Below are 19079 nucleotides of genomic sequence, written 5' to 3'. Positions count from 1 at the left end.
CCTTAGTTCTTTCGGCACCTGAATTCTATTTTGTTTGTTTATTTTTCCTTTATATACTCAATGTTAACTATAAGGTTCAACCAATATAAAGGATCCAAAATTTCCTATAACACAAGCATCCAAATTCTTTACTAAGAGATATGACTTAATCACTTATGTTATAAAGTGACGAAATTCTCATTTAATTTTAAGTTTTGTACCACCAAAAATTGTTTGCAATAGGAACACTTAAATATCCATAAAAAACTCATAACTTACACCATTTGAATCACAAGAGAGACTAACTTTATTATTTATAATTGAACTAGAATAACAAAATTTTTCCAAATTAGAAATAAAATTTGGTTTAATAAACAACTCAATATATGTCTAAACCAAATTCAAATGAAATTGAGTCTTTTAAAGCAACATAAAAGTTCCTATAGCTTCAACTGCAACTTTATGTCATCGCCTACATAGATGAATATTTCATTATCACTTGGTAGATGACTCCATAGGTAGCATTATATAGACATGCTCATGTGAGTAGTAGAACCAAAATCTACCCACTAGCGTCATTCGGTAGAAAAAATAACTTTAAAGCAAACAAAAATGATAAGTTTACCATTCTTCACATACTAAATAATGTAATTGAGACTTTTTTTTATATATGCCTCATCCTACAAAAGCAACAAGGAAATTCCTTATCTTGTTCTCTTGTTTATTCTCTAAAAAAAAAACAAAAAGTTATGCAATATCCTCAACTCTCTACGGACTTTTTTCTAACTCTCAATTTTATACATGCAACTTCGGGATTCAAATAATATGAGTAATTTAAACCATATAAGTAGAAACAACAACAATTAAAAAAGAGAACAATAAACATAAAATGCACACATAATCTTTATGGTAAATTTCAAGACCCAAACAAGATATCTAGCGCATCATTAATCCTCAATCTTTGGATTGAAAAAGACTAACTACAAGTGGTACTCTCAACGCATTGATCAAACATTGGAGATAAGTCCTGTCAAACAAAGGTTGTCCTTAGACACTCCATTGCTCACATGGAAAACTTATATGATGATTATTTCATTCAAATAATGATGGTCTTTGGAAATTTCATTATTCACATGCAAGATCACACTATCTATAATCACTACATGTTTACCATCACAAACATATAATTATTCTGCCAAATTGTCTCTTCCTTTAGGCCGAACACAATTTGCATAAATAATTCCATACAAGAATCTATATAATTTTAATCAAATCAATGTTCACAATAGGGACTATTTTGACAATATATCGTGCCAATCAATTTAATTAAAAAAATTACTAGATATGCAAATAAATAACTTCAGAACAAATGAGATTTACCTTTCTTTATACGCCATGCAGCATATCTTGGACACTTTTTCTTATGTGTCTAGACTTCTTGTAGAAGTAGAAACTAAATTCTTTATCTTTCTTTTATTTCTTTTGCTAAAAGCACCCCTATTTTTCTTTCTTTTCTTATTCTTAGAGAGATCAAGCTTCATGAACACTTTCATATCTGTCTTTCTTCAACCTCTATTCCTTTTACACACAATGAGATATAAGCTCGTTAAAGGACCATTTGTCCTTGTGAGTGTTAGCTCACTTTGAATTGCGCAAAGTGTACAAGGAAGTGAGATCAAAACTAAATGCATGAGAAATTCTTCATTAACCTCTAGCTTAAGTACTCCATTGTATTACTTTTTTCCCATTTTTTTAACCAAAAGAAATAAAAAAAAAAAAAAAATAAGAACTGCATACGCAAAAAACTTCCTCAAATATATGTCAGAAGCGATATGTATAGTAGCCGTTCATAGACCCAAATCGCCCGAATTCAAATCAAATATCCAATATGGCAATATCTGAATTTACTGACAATTAATATGTGTTATTCCAAAAAAAAAAGGATTCAGATAACCAAAACAATTCAAGTATAATTAGAATCAAATAACTTTAAATCTCAATAATCTAAGAGTAATAGTGGCTCTGATACCACTTGTTGGTATTTTATTGTTGGAATTTTAGGAAACTTTTATAAAATACCAATAATAACTAGGAACACATTAAGTTAGATTATCGAGAAGAATTTTAGGAATATTTGGATTCATAATGATTGACCATTGAATAGTCGCAAACAATTGGTTTAATGACATTTCTCAACAAATGACCTTATTCCTTATGGGGCTGTGTTTTCTCTTTAGACGAGAAGAGGATAAACTGTTTCTTGTTTCTTGATTTGATGTCTTAGGGACCATAATCATGTCTCATGTTTTAAACCTATTAGGTTTCTCATCATCTCCTAATGGACCAAACTAGTTTCTGCCCATTAAGCCCACATCAAATTTTCTAGTGATAATTTAATACACTAACTAGATTAAATCACTTAATACATAAAAAATATAAATAACTAATATAAATGTTATAATATAATATGTGTACACATTAATTAATTAGGAATTATAAAATTCCTAATAATAACTTCTGATAAATATATAGATACAAATCAATGCTTGTCCGAGAGAATATAAGGAAAATTTTCGAGGACAAATCTAAATGGCATTTGCCGTAACATCAAAAGCTGTTAGAGTTAGCACAGCATGAAATTAACAACCGACACAGCTAACGAAACAATGTGATGTAAACATGCAACTTTCCCTTTCTTCCTTTATTAGCAAGTATTAACGGTAGGAGGAGGCTGAGGTTTACCTGACAACCAAGCCCATCAAACCCAATTTGTAATGATCAATCCCTTTCGTTTATCCAGATTTTATCTATTTTATTTCTCACTCAAAGTGCAGAAATAGAAATATGGAACGAATAAAAAAAATGGAAATGTGGAAGGAAAGATAATCTAATTTGACCAAAATGGCCCCGGATCCGTCACTAATAAAGAAGATTAATTTATTAATTACTACGAATCATTGTCATAACAACAGAGGAAAAGTGCATTATCTATATTTGAATCTGTTATTGTCCAATCTTTGAGTTGTGATTACATGTACCATTGCTTGTATTACAAGGGTCATTTTGGAAAATGAAGTTAGACCGTTAGAGGAAGTTCCAAAAGAAAAAAATCTGGCTTGTAAAGTACTCTATATTCTTAAGCATTGGCAGCAGCTAGCAAGCTAGTGGCATGGTTCAAGTTTGGAAGAACATTGTTGCTGAAGGCATTCAAAGTTTGTAATATCTCATTTTCAACCACCTAATTATCTAATCCCACTAATTTTATTTATACTATATAAGCAGCCTCATTTTGTTGTTCTCTTCATCCAAAGAAAAAACAAGAAACTCAATTGTCTAGTTGAAGAGCTTCAAAAGAAGATTTAGAAGAGAAAAAGGGGAAATGGGTTGTGCTTATCTCAACATGCCAGGCTTCATGAGGGCAATGTTTGTTGTGTTATGTGCGCTGATGATATTGCCGGAGCTAACACATGCAAAGCATGCAAGAGTCACTAGGCACTACAAGTTTAATGTATGTGTAATGCATTCCATTGACATGTTTTTGATACAATGAGATGCTTTCAATTCAATTTGTTACATTTACTAATACTTTTTACCTTTTTCTTTTTGTTCAGATCAAAATGCAAAACTTCACAAGGCTTTGCCAAACAAAGAACATTGTAACTGTCAATGGACGATTTCCTGGTCCTAGAATCATAGCAAGAGAAGGTGACAGAATTATGGTTAAAGTGGTTAACCACGTTCAATACAATGTTACCCTTCATTGGTATAGTTTTATTCAATTAAACCCTATAAATCAATTTGTTGCAATTAATTGTTGAATGGTAACATTTTCTCAACATTTGATTAATTTTTTCAGGCATGGAATTCGCCAACTGAAAAGTGCATGGGCAGATGGACCTGCCTATATCACACAGTGTCCAATTCAGACAGGCCAAAGTTTTGTGTACAACTTCACAGTCATTGGTCAAAGAGGAACACTATGGTGGCATGCACATATCTCATGGCTTAGAACAACTCTCTATGGTCCCATTGTCATTCTTCCCAAAAGACATGTCCCTTACCCATTCCCTCAACCCTTCAGAGAAGTCCCCATCATATTGGGTAAGTTGAGATCCTCCAAACCACATAATGGAATTTAGTGGTACTATATATGATCTCTACATATTGGAATCTTTAGATTTTTCTCTAATATGCAAACCTGAATAAAATGGCAGGGGAGTGGTGGAAAGCAGACACAGAAGCTGTTATAAATCAAGCAATGCAGACAGGATTGGCACCAAATGTCTCAGATGCTCACACTATCAATGGTCTTCCCGGTCCTGTCTCCAACTGCGCAGCCAAAGGTAAGAATATAGTAAAGAAATAGTAAATAATCTATGCACAGACAAAATTTAAATAGTTTTTAAACTATCATTCAATCACAAATTGTCATATATAGTAAGTTTGTTGATTTTTTTTATAATAATTATCTTAAAAGTCATACTAAAAATGATTTCTGATTGATTGACAATGCATTGAAATTAAATTTAAAAGCAGTACTAAAGAAAAGCACAAACATTTCAATTCTTGATAATATATTGATTGGTTTCATTCGATTAAGTGAAATTGTCTATTTCTTCAGAAACATTCAAGCTCAAGGTGAAGCCTGGAAAAACATATCTGCTTCGTCTGATCAACGCTGCACTTAATGATGAAATGTTCTTCAGCATAGCCAACCACACCCTCACCATGGTGGAAGCTGATGCGGTGTATGTAAAGCCCTTCAGCACAAAGGTTGTTCTGATCACACCTGGTCAAACCGTCAACGTCCTTCTCAAGGCCAAATCCAAGGCACCAAATGCCACATTTGCCATATCCACAAGGCCCTATGCTACAGGTCCAGCTGCTTTTGACAACACCACAGCCACAGGGTTCCTTGAGTACAAGAAACCTTCACTTGCAAGCAGCAAGTCAAACACCAAGAAGCTTCCACTTCTTAGAGCAGTGTTCCCTAAATTCAATGACACTGTCTTTGCAATGAACTTCCACAACAAGGTTCGTAGCTTGGCCAGTGCAAGATTCCCAGCAAAAGTTCCAAAAACCGTGGACAGGCGCTTCTTCTTCACTGTTGGCTTAGGAATAAGCCAGTGCTCAAAAAACCAACAATGCCAAGGGCCTAACAACACAAGGGTAGCTGCAGCAGTTAACAATGTGACATTTGTGACACCAAACATTGCCTTACTCCAAGCACATTTTTTCAACAAGTCCAAGGGAGTGTACACCACTGATTTCCCTGCTAACCCTCCTTTCAAGTTCAACTACACTGGCACTCCACCAAGCAATATCTTTGTGAGTAGTGGCACTAAGGCAGTGGTGCTGCCATACAACACCAGTGTGGAGTTGGTACTTCAGGACACAAGCATTATTGGAGCTGAGAGTCACCCTCTTCACCTTCATGGCTTCAACTTCTTCATTGTTGGCCAAGGAAATGGAAACTTTGACCCCAAAAAGGACCCCAAAAAGTTCAACCTGGTTGACCCTGCTGAGAGGAACACTGCTGGTGTGCCATCTGGTGGGTGGGTTGCTGTGCGCTTTCTTGCTGACAATCCAGGTGGGTACTATATACAATTACAAAGAGTATATATTTATTTTTTGAATTTAATTCAAATGTACTCTTGTCCAATCACAAATTATTGCCGTCAATTATTTCTGATTGGTTAATCATCTTCTAACCACATATTATCATTAATAATTTCTAATTAATTGAATGTACAACCCATTTTTTATACCAGATGGTGCATATAAATTAAACTCATTTATCAATTTTGTTTGCTTAGAAAATATATATTTAATATCATATTAGACATCTATTCATAGATAACATTAAGTTAGTTCTTCTTTGATGATATAGTTCATGACACCTGTTTCTTTAATTTATAGAAGATTGATTTGGAGAAACTTTAAAAATCACATTGAGGACAGGAATTATCATTGAAAAACTACCTTAATATCAATTATTCAATATGAAAGGAGGATTAATCTAACACGAAGTCTTTCTTAAAAGTACCATACTCTGGATTTTCGGTTGGATTCATTGTTAGTGTTTGTAACATTGTTTTGCTGGTTTTACATGAACAGGTGTTTGGTTCATGCATTGCCACCTTGAAGTGCACACTAGTTGGGGATTGAAAATGGCATGGATAGTCCAAGATGGTAAACGGCGCAATCAGAAGCTGCCACCTCCACCCTCTGATCTTCCCAAATGTTGAAAAGATCGACAACCTTAATGTTTTGCTTTTCTTTGTCTATTTTTGGGGTTACATTTGGAAGTATTTGCTCCTGCCTTTTGTTTTCAGTTTTGTCCACATCTTCCAATTTTGGGATTTCTTTCCTTTGTACCCAAAAAAGAATGTTTGGGGCAATTAGATTGTTATGGTTGTTTCTGTTCTTATGTGATCACTCTAGTTAGAAAGATTATTAGTGGGAGAGTTGTATGTAGGTTACAGTATTCAGTTATCTATACTTTGAATTGTAACACATTCTCTTTTGCCAACTACGGTATTCTTAAAGGACCAAAGCTCCTTTATCAAAGAATTTGTGTATCTTATGCAAGTTATCATAAATTTCATTTCCCTTAAACTGAAAGAGTGTATTATTATAAACAAAAACTAACACAATTATTTTTAACAGAATCGTTTGATCTATGAACAGATAATGATAGACCTCTACATCAACATTTTCATATTTTTAATCTCCAATAATTGCATAATTATATATCTCTGTTAGATATTAAAAAAACAAAAAAGTGATTTTGTATGATCTTAAACATAGAAGAATTTTGGACCAGCCTCTGTAGTATAAAGTATAAACTCAAAGTTAGGCTTGTAATTAATTAGTAATTATTGTGATTTGGCTGCAAAATGTAGCATTATTTAAATAAGAGGATGGTACAGGCACAGCAAATTTCCTATGATCACAGGTTGCAGATAAGTCAGAATGCATACATGGGGGACCCGAGTGATTCTTCGTTCACTCACTCACACTGCGCATAAACTCACGTGCCATCATCTTCACAAGTTGCCACCAATCAGTGTCGGGCAGAGTAAAAATTGTTAAATACATTTAATGATATATTTTAAAATATATGTTTTGCTCTTAAATATAACTAAATTACTTAGGTATATTTTTCATTTATTAAAACTTGCACAAAATCAAACTTTTAAGTTGTGGTTGAAGTTGTAGTTATTTTCACGATTTTTTATATAAAAAAATTATAGATAAATGTGATTGTAATTTGTTTTAGTTAAAAATATATGTGACTCTTTTTATTTTGCACTAACTAATATTCTCCCACCAGATTTTTTTTATTTAGTACTAATTAATTATCTCTCACCTATGTTCATCTATTTTAAGATAAAATATTACCTTCAATTTATAATTAAAAACTCAAAACATGAAATCATCAGTAACTTTTAATATGTGATTATAATTTTGGACACATGGCAAACTTCACATAGAACTTACTAATAACAAAAAAGAATAAAGAATTAAAACTGTATTATTACGTGAAATTCTTTAACATTTTTGTTTTAATATATTTTTATTAATCAAATTTATTTAAAATTTTAAAAATTTATAGTTCTTACTATTTATGTAACAAATACATAATTTTTAATAAATTGTAACCTTAATAAAATATATCTTATAACTGATGTAGTTTAGTTTAGCATAATATAGTAATTTCTCAAATTAAGGTGAATTAACATTTGAACTTTTTTGAAAAAAAGATGCTTATATTCAAACAGTGTATGAAACATAATTATGTGAGAAAAGAATTATATAGGTTAAAAAGAAGAGAAAACTTATGTATGGAAGATAAATTTATTGATTTTGTTATTATAATTATTTTAAAAGTTATATCAATAAATTATAATTAAATAATACTATAAAATTATTTTATATTATTAATATATTATTAGCAATAAACTCTAAAAAGAATGGACTAGAAAATACATTTTATTACCTATGGTAAACTGATTTTGAGTCAGTTAGTTAACTTCTTTATGCACGCGCCATGGGTATATGGGCAGTGACAAGAAGGAGACAATGGAGGGTGTGGATGTCATATTCTCCGATATACTCAGCATGGCATCCTTAAAGTGAACTTCTTTTAAGAGGTTCTTTATCTCTCTCTCTCTTTCTCTCAGGCTCAGCTCTAAAAACCTGTCTTTATTATTCTGTTTTCTTGATTGTTTTGTTTTTTTTATCAGTCTTTGGTTTTCCAGATCCAGATGGAGGAAAGCAGGAACAACCCTTCTCAAGTTGACAGGTTTCACTATCTATCTGGGTCTTCATGATTTTCCTCTCTTCTCGTTTTTGCTCTGTTTGATCACTGATTGTTCCACCCTATTTCTGCATTTTATGCTATATGTTATTTTATTTTTTTGGTAAGAAGGGGGCAGAAGGGCTCATTTTTTATGTTATGGATTGGATGCTACCGTTGCTCTTATCAATTATCAATTATGGTATTATTAAAACCATGATGCTTATGTCAGTAGCTGAGTATGGAAAATTCGCCTGAAAGTTGGGGATTTAGGGTTTCTTTTTTCGAATTTTTTAAAACTAATTTTTGCTTTAAAAAACTTATTTGGTAAAAGTATTTCTTTAAATAATAAAATTAGAACATCTCTTAATAATGTTATTTTTTTTTTGAAGTTTTTCCCATCTTTTTCTTCATTCTTTACTCACTAAATATTAGTTTTTGAAAGTTATTTTATAAAATAAATTTGAAAAATTAAAAACCGAAAACACAATTATACACACCGCTAGTTTACTTCAAGCGAATTTTTTTTTTTTGCTTGATTAAACTAGATAAGGTCAGTGATATTTAGCCAAAAAAAAGTCGTGATATGTTTTTTAGCATCTTATAAGTGTTAATCATTTACCTAATGTGTGCCGGAGAATCTGGTTGGTCATCTTCTCTCCTAACACATTTTTATCAGTCAAACCTTAAACCTTATCTAAGGGATCCATGTCCAATTTCACTCGGACCAACCTATAATAAAACCAGTGATTTGGTTACACATTTCTAATTTCATTGTCTATTTTTTTTTATAAATAATTAAGAAAATACAATTTTTCTTTTAATTTGTAGCCTGTTTTTAAAGGTTTGTACCTGAAACAGTCAAAACATGTAAAATTGCTTTGAAGTGTTAAGTATTAGGCTTGCAACTATGTGCTTTGGTCGGTAGATGTAAGTGTTTGGATTGCATTTTGGCACATAATATATGGGATTTTCTTCTTTGGGCCTTGCGTTATATGGTGTTTATTTTTCTATCATGAGAACCTTCAGAAAGTCAATCCTCAACCATAATTTAAATTCCATAAATTATTAGACATTTGAGTAAAAGATTCCCTTTTCTCTGCTGATTATTTGTAAGTTGAGAATGTTTCTCTAGGAAAACAGGAACAGCTTTTTGGAAAATTTTAATTTGTTTTATGCTGTGTGAAACATGCTATATAATCTAAAAATGGTCTCCTCCACTCTTAATTGTACTTTCTTTTCTGCATTTTTTGCTGTAACGAACTTAGCCTTTGAATTGCCTCCTTTTAATATTGTTTAGATTGTGACACCATATTACATGAAGTATTGCAAAATATCATTGTTTTATTAAAAAATTCTTCAATGTATACAGCTAGAACCATGTTAAAAACCGTCCACAAGGCATTGTAATCTGGTCGGTTGCTTTTACATTCAAAGTATGCATTTCTGTTTGCAGTTTATTTGGACCACTGAAAATGCCTAAACATCTGTAAAATTAATAAGAACTATGTTACAACAACAAAAGCCCTTTCCCATAAATGAGATAAGCTTATTTTTAGAAATGCCATTTATACACATGAAAAGTACTTTGATGGAATTTATTTTCTTTTGTCAACCCATTCTTAACAAGGAACTGATCATGTCTTGCCTTACATATTATATAGTCTTTGTGTTGTGCTGTGTTATTTGTTCTTTAAAATGCTTAATGATTGAGCTTTTCCCTTGTGACACAAATTAGATAATGGACTGAAAAATTGACCCATGTTGCTCAGACACAACTTGATTATGATCTAGTGTATTATGTGACATATGATCCAGACATCTTGAACAGTGAGAGATTAGTTAAAATATATGCTTTTCTAGTTGAAGCTACTATTATTCCTTTTTCCAAACAAAGAAGTTACTGAATAAACTAATGGGATTTTAGATCCTGTTTTGCCACTGCTCACTCTTGATTCATTGACTTGAGCAGAGGATATACTAATGAAGAAATTATCCCACAAAGATTAGCCCGAGTAACATATTAGTTGAATAATCGTCCTTCTTCATATCCTGGCTTAATTATGTCCTTTTCTTTATGTGTGGAGTGAGAAGGGTCTTCTGACACTTAATATCTTGTCCTGATATGTTTGCCCTTTTCTTTTATTCTGACATTTTTCTATTATTCTTTTCAGCTTCCAGGTGGATGAAATGCACAATCTTAGCATTGTTGAATGGAAAAAGAAAAGAAAATTACAGACTGATCAGTTGGATTTGCTTAGACCTAAACATAGATGCTGGGTTGGAAGTTTCTCCTCTGCACATGCTTCAGTGTTTGATGAGAATCCAGTTTTAGAGAGCATGCATAACCACACAGTTGAAAGCTCGGAACCTGAATCTGCCAAAGACAGCAATAGTCTTATGGAAGACTGTGATACTGCCATTTCTGTAAATGAAGAATCCAAGCATGAGGCAGATTGCGGAAATTCATACTTATATGGTAGGCCTTCCACTTCTTTGGTTGATTGGGATTGACTATGATGTTACACAAATGTTACTCTTACACTTTGGTTTCTACACTTCCCTTTTACACCTACTTTTATGAAGCAAAAGGAGAGAGAGTTCACCCTCTTTACTCCATTTTGTTTTCCATAAAAAGGTTGTGTAAAAGGAAAGGGTACAAAATCAAGTGTATGAATAAGATGATGCTGATAGTGCCAAGGGTGACCAGTAACCACTACCTTTTGGATGTATCAACAGTAAATAGGGTAAGCTATATCGATGAGGAAGCTTTTGTTGATAGCGAATGCATTCCACCTTATGATGATGCCAATGCACAAGCTTTGATCAATCATGAGGAACACCTTCAGGGGTTAGGAAGCTTTTCAGGTCATGAATGCTCAGAAGATGCTAAAGACAGCAATGAGTACCCTGTCGAGAAGGAATTCGAAGATTTTCTTTACTCCAGTGGGGCGAATTCTAATGTGTATGTCCTTTCATCTGGAAGATGGAATGTAAATCAAGGTATTCTACATGTTCTAGACAGTTAATATGTATGAAGATTGAAACAAGCTAGCACTCGTGAAATTAGTTTCTAGGTTACCTGCATTTAATAAAGAAGTTTTGTTTAGCTATTACTAACATATAATAATGTTTTCAATGCAGAAGCTCAATCAAGCTCAAGACCACCAACAATTGATCAAGAGTTTGAGGAGTACTTTTCTATGCTTATGCTCTAGGACAGTTAACCTATAAAGGAGTATGTATAATGGTATATGTAATGCTGAAAACGGCTGTTATATGTATTGTACGAAGATTTAGTAGTATTCTGATGACTTTATAACATCTTCTTCGGTAAGTGTAATATGACATTTCTTCTTATGGCCTTTCTTCTCTTTATCTCTCACTCTTCAATTCCTAATGCATTACATTCTTCAGTGATGCCGCAGTTCTGAAATTATCTTCTATATTGCACCTTTGTATTTTTCATTTTGACTTCATATTCCTTAATATTCTTTACTGACTTCTTAAGTGTGGCCTAGCCTGCTTGAAAATCCTTATGGGGAAATTTGTGAACTGAAAGACCAATCAATCTGTGTTATTTATAGCTGACATTTCATTTGGCAAAACACAGTAAATGAGGCAAAAAAAGAGCAAAGTTTATTTTGCATTTTGTACCAAATATTGTTTTCCAAATAATAATTTGTTACAGGATCATTAAATAATTTTTTTTACTATTTCAATTTCAATATTGTTATTCGTCAGATAGTACATTGTTGATCGTGTTGTTCCATAATTTCAATTTTTGGATCATTCTTTTCCAAAATCTCATTGGTCTTTTTCAACAACACTGGTAGATCACAATTTCAAAACTGAGCATGGTTGGTGTTGGTTTTCACAACAACATGAAGTTGTGTGGAATTTATGATGACAACTGATTGATACTAACTTGACTACTTGAGTCAAAGAATACTTATATAGGTTCAACCTAAATAACTTACAAAAGTAACAAATAAAGTTTAGATGATGAAAAGCAGGACCAAACCTTACTTAGATATTCATCTATTTCTTAAATTGACAATCGAAGTTAAATAAGAACAAATTTTCGAACTCAATGTGATAGTCAATTAGGAACTTGTCAGCACCAACGAAGAATCGATGCAAAAGCTTTTAGAACTCCCCCATGCCATACACACTTCCAAAAATAAAAAAGTTCAACTTCATCTAAGGAGGATCCACCATGGTTATCAAACTCTCGAGTTTACGAGTTGACTTATCCTCTGCGAATTGACTATTGAGTAAATTCTTTTTTTAGTAAACTCTAGGTAAACTCTATAAATTCTAAATAAACACGGTAGACTCTCGAGTTTACCATTGAGTCAACGAATTAGCAAGTTAAAAAAATTAGACAAAATGTAAGTCATTTTTTATTGTTTTCTTTCTTTTTAACATTCAACATACCTTCATTTAGCGCGTTATTCTCAAATACAAAATTCTCATATTTAATAATATCAAACTCTTGTTCTCTAATAACATCAAACTCTCGAAGAGAATAATTTATCATTACTATAACCTCTACAAGTTATTGTCTAGTGGTGATGTATTATTAATAGACTTGGTTATTTAAATATTCTGAACTTTATGATGTACTGTTTTATTTTATTATATTGTTGAAATGTTTAATTAGTATGTTATTTATAGATATTTTGTTATTATTTTTATATGAAGTAGACTTTTACGAGTTTAGTAGTTGAGTCTACGAGTCGAGTCTCTGAAACTTTCATGAATTTACGTAAATTCTCTCAAGTTTGATAATCTTGAGACCCATAATAGAAAGAATTGTTCATAACTAGTTTGCTGAATCCTATCGTTGGTCTTCTTACTTTTATCTAGCCTGTAGTTACCAGCGATTGTGAAATTCTATTCAAGACTACACAACTGAATTGTCTATTGACGGCGATAGCGTTGAGTGAGAAATGCTAATTTTTATCCTTTGTTCACTTAGCAATATGATTATGATTTTATGACATTTAAGTGGTAGGTTAGTTTCTAAAAAAAAAAGGTGACCTGTTGAATCTGTGCTAATGCTTAAAGGCGCATAAAGTGAAGATACAACAATAATTTATGACATTTATATTTCATTGTCCTTGATTGGGAGCACAGTCATTGTCCCATCCCACAGTTGTCACTATATAATTATCTCTTTCCAAGTTATTATGTAAATTCTTACAATGGAATAAATATAATGCCACAATTAGTATGAACTGAATGAAATTCGTTGGGATCAGGAAAAAATTGAGGATGCATTTGTTTTCTTGAAGTATAGTTCTCAAAAAACAGAAAACTATTTGAAGTAGCATCTCTGCGTCATTATGTCTATCTACTGAAATTTTTTGTCAGTTAATGAGTTATTTAATTTTTAAAAAATAACCATGTAAATATTAATTATTTTCTCCAAGTTTTGGGAATGTAGAAATAAGGAATTAGAGAAGGAACTCCATAGTTAATTAAAGTATCCAACACATTGTTAAAAGCGAAGTTTCTCTTGAGTACCCTTATATTTTAGTTCTCAAATTAAACTTATAAGTGATCATGATATTACTTACAATTAGAAGACAAATAATATGTACTTAGACTTTGAATAGAAGCAAAACAATGATCAAAGGACCATATAATGAGATGAATTGATCAAATTTTAGTTGCCAACTATTGCTTTGAATATTCTATCAGACGGCGAAACCCTGTGACTGCTCATTCCAAACCAACCAACCAAACATGACAACAACATCAAGACAATTAACCAAACCATTTTACCATTACAAACCCCATGTGACTCGATCGAGCCACAACTTATTCGTTTTCCCTTAACACGTCAAAAGAATTTCACATTTGTTGTTGAAAACAAAAGGAACAAAAAACATTGGAGAGTAACTCAGGAGGAAATGATGCATAGCCAATGTATTCGGACCCAAAAGGGTTAGTCAAAGTCAACATTTTGGAAGATCAGAAGGGGGTGGTTGAAGCTTCTGGTTGGGCTCAGGTCCATCTAGTACTAGCCATGCCATTCTCAATCCCCAACTTGTGTGGAGGTCCAAGTGACAGTGCATGAACCACACCCCTGTTACATAAAATAATGACATTAGATAGAGACAGATTTACAAACTAATGCATGGTGACAATTTCTTTCTATCTGATATAACTTTTTGGAACAGAGGGATGATGTCATGTATACCTCAAAATTTCATAGCATCATTTCTAACTTCTAGAAGGGTATGCAAAATGCAGCTTGCTAAAATCTCGATGATTTTTCATCGTCCTTAACTTTCAAACATACACTTTTTGAATATTTTATATTGATTAACATTGAAAGGATTTAAATATCATTTTCTTAATGTAGCAGTGTCATATATTATTGGTTTGTAAGTTTCAGTTTTAATTCTTGCAATTATTTTCGTTTTAATCTTTTGTAAATTTTAAGATTTTAAAAATGGTTCATAGTCATTATTGATGATGTGACATATGTCCTATATTTACATATAATATCTATTTTAAAAGAAATTATAAAGACTAGAATATCATCTTTGCTTAGTCGACCATTTTTTATATAAAATTATTTTGCATATTTCTCTTATAAAACAATTTTCATTTTTAAAAAAATGGCTATGAACACATGCTCAATATGATATGCATAAAACACATCACATGCATGCTAGCATTGAAATGTACCAACCTGGGTTGTCTGCAAAGAATCGAATAGCAATCCAACCACCAGCAGGAACACCAGCAGTGTTCCTCTCAACAGGGTCAATCAGATTAAACCTTGCAGGGTCATTGTTGGGATCATAGTTTCCAAACCCTTGCCCCACAACAAAGAAGTCATAACCATGAAGATGCAAGGGATGGCTCTCAGCCCCAAGAATACTAGTGTCCTGCAGCACCAACTCCACACTGGTGTTAAACTTGAGCACCACCAGCTTTGTGTCATTGGTGACCATTGTGTTGTTTGGAGGTGTTCCTGTGTAGTTGAAAGGGTTCAAAGGGGTGGCAGGAAAATCAGTCTTGAAAACCCCATTGGCCTGGCTAGAATAGTATGCCTGCATGATGGAAACAGATGATGGAAGTGCAAAAGAAATGTTGTTCACTGAGGCTGCAAATTTGGTGTTATTACTTGGCCCTTGGCATGTTGTGTTTTTGGGGCAAGGATTAGTCCCTAGCCCCACAGTGAAGAAAAATTTTCTGTCCACTTTTTGAGGTACCTTGACAGGGAATTTAGCACTTGCCAAGCTTCTGAATTTTGCAGTGAAGTTTGCCACAAAGCTTGTGGCGTTTATTGGTGGCAAAGTTGGTTTGAGAAGGGTGAGATTTTTGACATTGGAATGTTGCTTGTAGATGAGGGTACCTGCGGTTGTGGAGTTGTCAAAGGTGCCACGGCCTGTGAAATAAGGCCTAGCAGCCATTTGGAATGTGGCATTGGGAAAATATGGCTTGGTTTTGAGAAACACGTTTGTGGTTTGGCCAGGGGCTATGAGGAGTGTGTCTGTGTCAAATGGTTTGGTGTATTTGGCATCCGCTTCAACCACAGTTAGGGTGTGGTTAGCTATGCTGAAGAAAAGCTCTTCGTTGAGTGCAGCATTGATTAGTCTTAGCAGATATGTCTTGCCTGGCTTCACCTTTAGTGTGTATGTATCTTCAAAAAAATCATGAAAGGTCATTAGATTTCTATCATCATAGGTGAATAGTTAATTACTTGTGTATAGTTGGTTATTGATTTTCAGACATTTGGTTGTTCTCAATTAGTGTCTAATACTCTACCCTTTAGCCTGTCTCAAATGAAATTTTATATCTGACATTTGGTTTCAATAATTAATCACTCTTCTATTATATTTGTCTAAATATACAAGTCTTTTTACATTAAGAAAGTATTTTTCATTTGTATTTTCATTGTCTATTCTTACTTTTTATTATAAAATATTATTCTACAAGAAATAATAAAAGCAACTTTTATTATTTTTCAATATTTCCTATACAATTTTTGTAAAATTAAAATAAGATAATATTTTTGTACTACAAAAAAATAGAAAATCAAAATAAAAAAGATTTTCTAAAACACGTAGTCAATTTTCACTCTTTTTCTACCTAATCTTCACCCTGAAACATGGGAATATGATTGTGAAATGGAAAACAGTGAAGTTTAATAATGTATTATTGTATAAGATACTTATAATATCTAAATACACTGTTCACATTCACAAGCTCCCTACCATATTTCCATATTCAATCTTACCAAAACGCACCCTCTCATGGGATCGATTGAAGATCCTACTTCAAGGAGCCATTATATAAAAGGCTTTGTTGTGTGTACCTTTAGAAGAACAATTATACAAAGGCCCGGGAAGTCCATTAATGGTGTATGCATCTGAAACATTGGGTCCCCCTCCTGTCTGCAAGGCTTGACTTATAACAGCTTCTGGGTCAACATTAAACCATTCCCCTGCAATCCCAAAACAAAACCATGCAAGCTACCACCATATTATAAATCACAATTTATCAAAAGAATTATATCTATAAATATAAATATACATACACATATACATTTATATATATATATATATATATATATATATATATATATAATGTGTCTCAGAATATGTGAAAGTATTAATTTTGACCATACTATTATATAAGAAAGGTCAAATATTATTTTAATTAAACTTAGTCTTTACTATTTATTTTGATAATATGGTCAAGATTAGTTTTCCTCCACTCTAACTCTCAAATAAACGCTTTTCTAATAACGTGTAGCTATTATACCAAAAAGAATGGGGATTTCTTTGTGTGGCTTCTCGAATGGATAAGACTCGTTCTGCTTGGGGAGGATGATGATGGGTCCATAAATGGTTGCTCTTAGCCATGATATGTGAGCATGCCAAAGCAGAGTCCCTCTCTGCCCAACGATGGTGAAGTTGTATGTGTATGACTGGTTGGTTTGTATAGGACACTGTGTCACATATGCTGGTCCATCAGCCCACCCAGTTGTCATTTGACGGATGCCATGCCTGCAACAATCCAAGATCATTAGAAAAATTGCATGAAAATTAGAATATTAGTTTAATTTCTATGCACGCGCGGTTAGTGTAAATAAATTGTTAATCAATCAGAAACAGTTAGATTGTATGACTTTTAAGATTGCTATTATAAAAATTAATAATTTTAATGTAAATTACAATTTTTTATTGAATGAAGATATAAAAGGTGCATAAATTATTTATTCCTAGAATATTACATGTAACATTGTCTAAGAGTGAGGGTTACTATGGCTTCTAATTAAGAATTACATACCAATGAATGGTTACATTGTTTGAGACATGGTTGACCACCTTAACCACAACCCTATCGCCTTCCCTTGCCACCAAGCGAGGTCCTGGGAATTTTCCATTCACACTCAGAATATTCCTTGTGTGGCACAATCTAGTGACGTTCAGGTACTCGACCTATACACATGAGGAAACAAACAACTAGAAAAATTAGGAGTAGTGTACAAATTAATGCAAATGCATGCAACTATATTGAAGTAAACAAGCTCCATGCAGCATGCTGAGTTTTGTTACTGTACGTTAAAGGTGTAGTGCCTTGTTATGCTCACTACAAACTCAGGAAACAATGTCATAACGCAGAAACAAAACAGAAGAACTCTGAGAGATGCAAATGAAGGAAAGTGGGGGAAATCCATGTGTTGTCTTTGTGCTTTGTTCAGAATGGGAAAAATGAACTTAATTAGATAACTTTATATAGAGAGAAAATAGTGTTTGTCGTGACATTGTCTGGTGGACATGGTTGTAGGTCTAGTTTAATTTTAGAGTGGAGATGAAGTAATTAATAATTGTGAGGTGCCATTATTTGAGTTTCACAATGAACCTTAACAATTGGGTGAGTTTATACATACTCCTGTCCTTAAGGCTATAATGACATGCTTAAGGCTACCAATTTATTTGGACCTTATTTTTTCATGTCTCGTTTTTTAACACCTGTCTTAAGGCAATTCTAAGCAAGCAATTATCATAAGTTGTTAAAATTCTTTTATATATTTTTTCATATATAATTTTCCATTGTGTTTCATCCGTTTTATTATTTAAAATAATTTAATTACCTTTTACCCAAATTCAATTAATAAGTCTGATATTAAGGTTTCTAATGGACCTAGCTTGTAACTTAAACATTTATAGAACCACATACAATTTATTTATAATATATAAAAGTTGAGCTCCTTACTATTAGCTTTCATGTAAGTACAATTGATCATTTGAAAAAGAAGAACATTCTTCTTTTATGTTTATTGCTTTTATTTTTCTTCTCCCTTCTTTAATGTTATTCACAACTTTGATGCTATTCACAACATAACAAAATCATACCAAAAGAGTAAATATATTATCCTTACTTTATCATTTATAATTTTTTTAAAATAATAATTTTGTATAATTCATTAATATATGTTTCTTTACACAATAAAATGTAATACAAAATATTATATTTTCTCATCTCCCTCTTTAATCGATTATTTTCATAAATGAAGTTATTAAAGTTACTTTACGGACAAACATAGCCTCAAAAAAAATATCTTTTCTTTTCTTACTACTCTCTTTTCTTTTATATATATATATATAATTCAGACAAAAAATATGGATAACTAAATAAATAGATGGTTAAATTATATTTAATATTTACATTAATTAAACGATTGTCATATGTCATTTCATTATGGAAATTAAAATTATTTTTCTAAATTTTATTTTTATATTAAGTTTTAAATATATATATATAT

The 19079-nt window shown here is 32.2% G+C and overlaps 3 protein-coding genes across 5 annotated transcripts; 2 read left to right on the top strand and 1 right to left on the bottom strand.

The window, feature by feature from the left end:
- Window positions 1-3273: 3273 nt before the first annotated feature.
- Window positions 3274-6593, top strand: LOC114396522 (laccase-17-like). The gene is made up of 6 exons (XM_028358536.1): window positions 3274-3487; window positions 3591-3742; window positions 3836-4080; window positions 4194-4322; window positions 4601-5569; window positions 6097-6593. Exons 1-6 carry the CDS (start codon window positions 3359-3361, stop codon window positions 6225-6227), a joined length of 1755 nt encoding a protein of 584 aa, XP_028214337.1. The 5' UTR covers window positions 3274-3358; the 3' UTR covers window positions 6228-6593.
- A 1419-nt stretch (window positions 6594-8012) lies between these two features.
- On the top strand, window positions 8013-11697 carry LOC114396524 (protein FAR-RED ELONGATED HYPOCOTYL 1-like). 3 transcript variants are annotated; one of them, XM_028358540.1, is made up of 5 exons: window positions 8013-8135; window positions 8229-8287; window positions 10456-10760; window positions 11021-11284; window positions 11426-11697. In XM_028358540.1, the coding sequence occupies exons 2-5, from the start codon at window positions 8250-8252 to the stop codon at window positions 11497-11499; spliced, it is 681 nt and encodes a 226-aa protein (XP_028214341.1). In that variant the 5' UTR covers window positions 8013-8135; window positions 8229-8249; the 3' UTR covers window positions 11500-11697. The 3 variants fall into 3 exon arrangements, with proteins under 3 accessions (XP_028214341.1, XP_028214342.1, XP_028214340.1); XM_028358541.1 differs by having other exon boundaries at window positions 8029-8135; window positions 8244-8287; XM_028358539.1 differs by having other exon boundaries at window positions 8115-8287.
- Window positions 11698-13902: 2205 nt separating this feature from the next.
- Window positions 13903-18004, bottom strand: LOC114396523 (laccase-17-like). The gene is made up of 6 exons (XM_028358538.1): window positions 17874-18004; window positions 17600-17751; window positions 17072-17316; window positions 16623-16751; window positions 14991-15947; window positions 13903-14378 (listed from the first exon to the last, which is right to left on the bottom strand). The coding sequence occupies exons 1-6, from the start codon at window positions 17988-17990 to the stop codon at window positions 14248-14250; spliced, it is 1731 nt and encodes a 576-aa protein (XP_028214339.1). The 5' UTR covers window positions 17991-18004; the 3' UTR covers window positions 13903-14247.
- Between the last annotated feature and the right edge of the window lie 1075 nt (window positions 18005-19079).

This window comes from Glycine soja, chromosome 18 (assembly GCF_004193775.1).
Source record: "Glycine soja cultivar W05 chromosome 18, ASM419377v2, whole genome shotgun sequence".
Classification (NCBI taxonomy): Eukaryota; Viridiplantae; Streptophyta; class Magnoliopsida; order Fabales; family Fabaceae; genus Glycine; species Glycine soja.
Note: the sequence above shows the minus strand (reverse complement) of the source record. Positions and strands in the feature narration are given on the sequence as shown.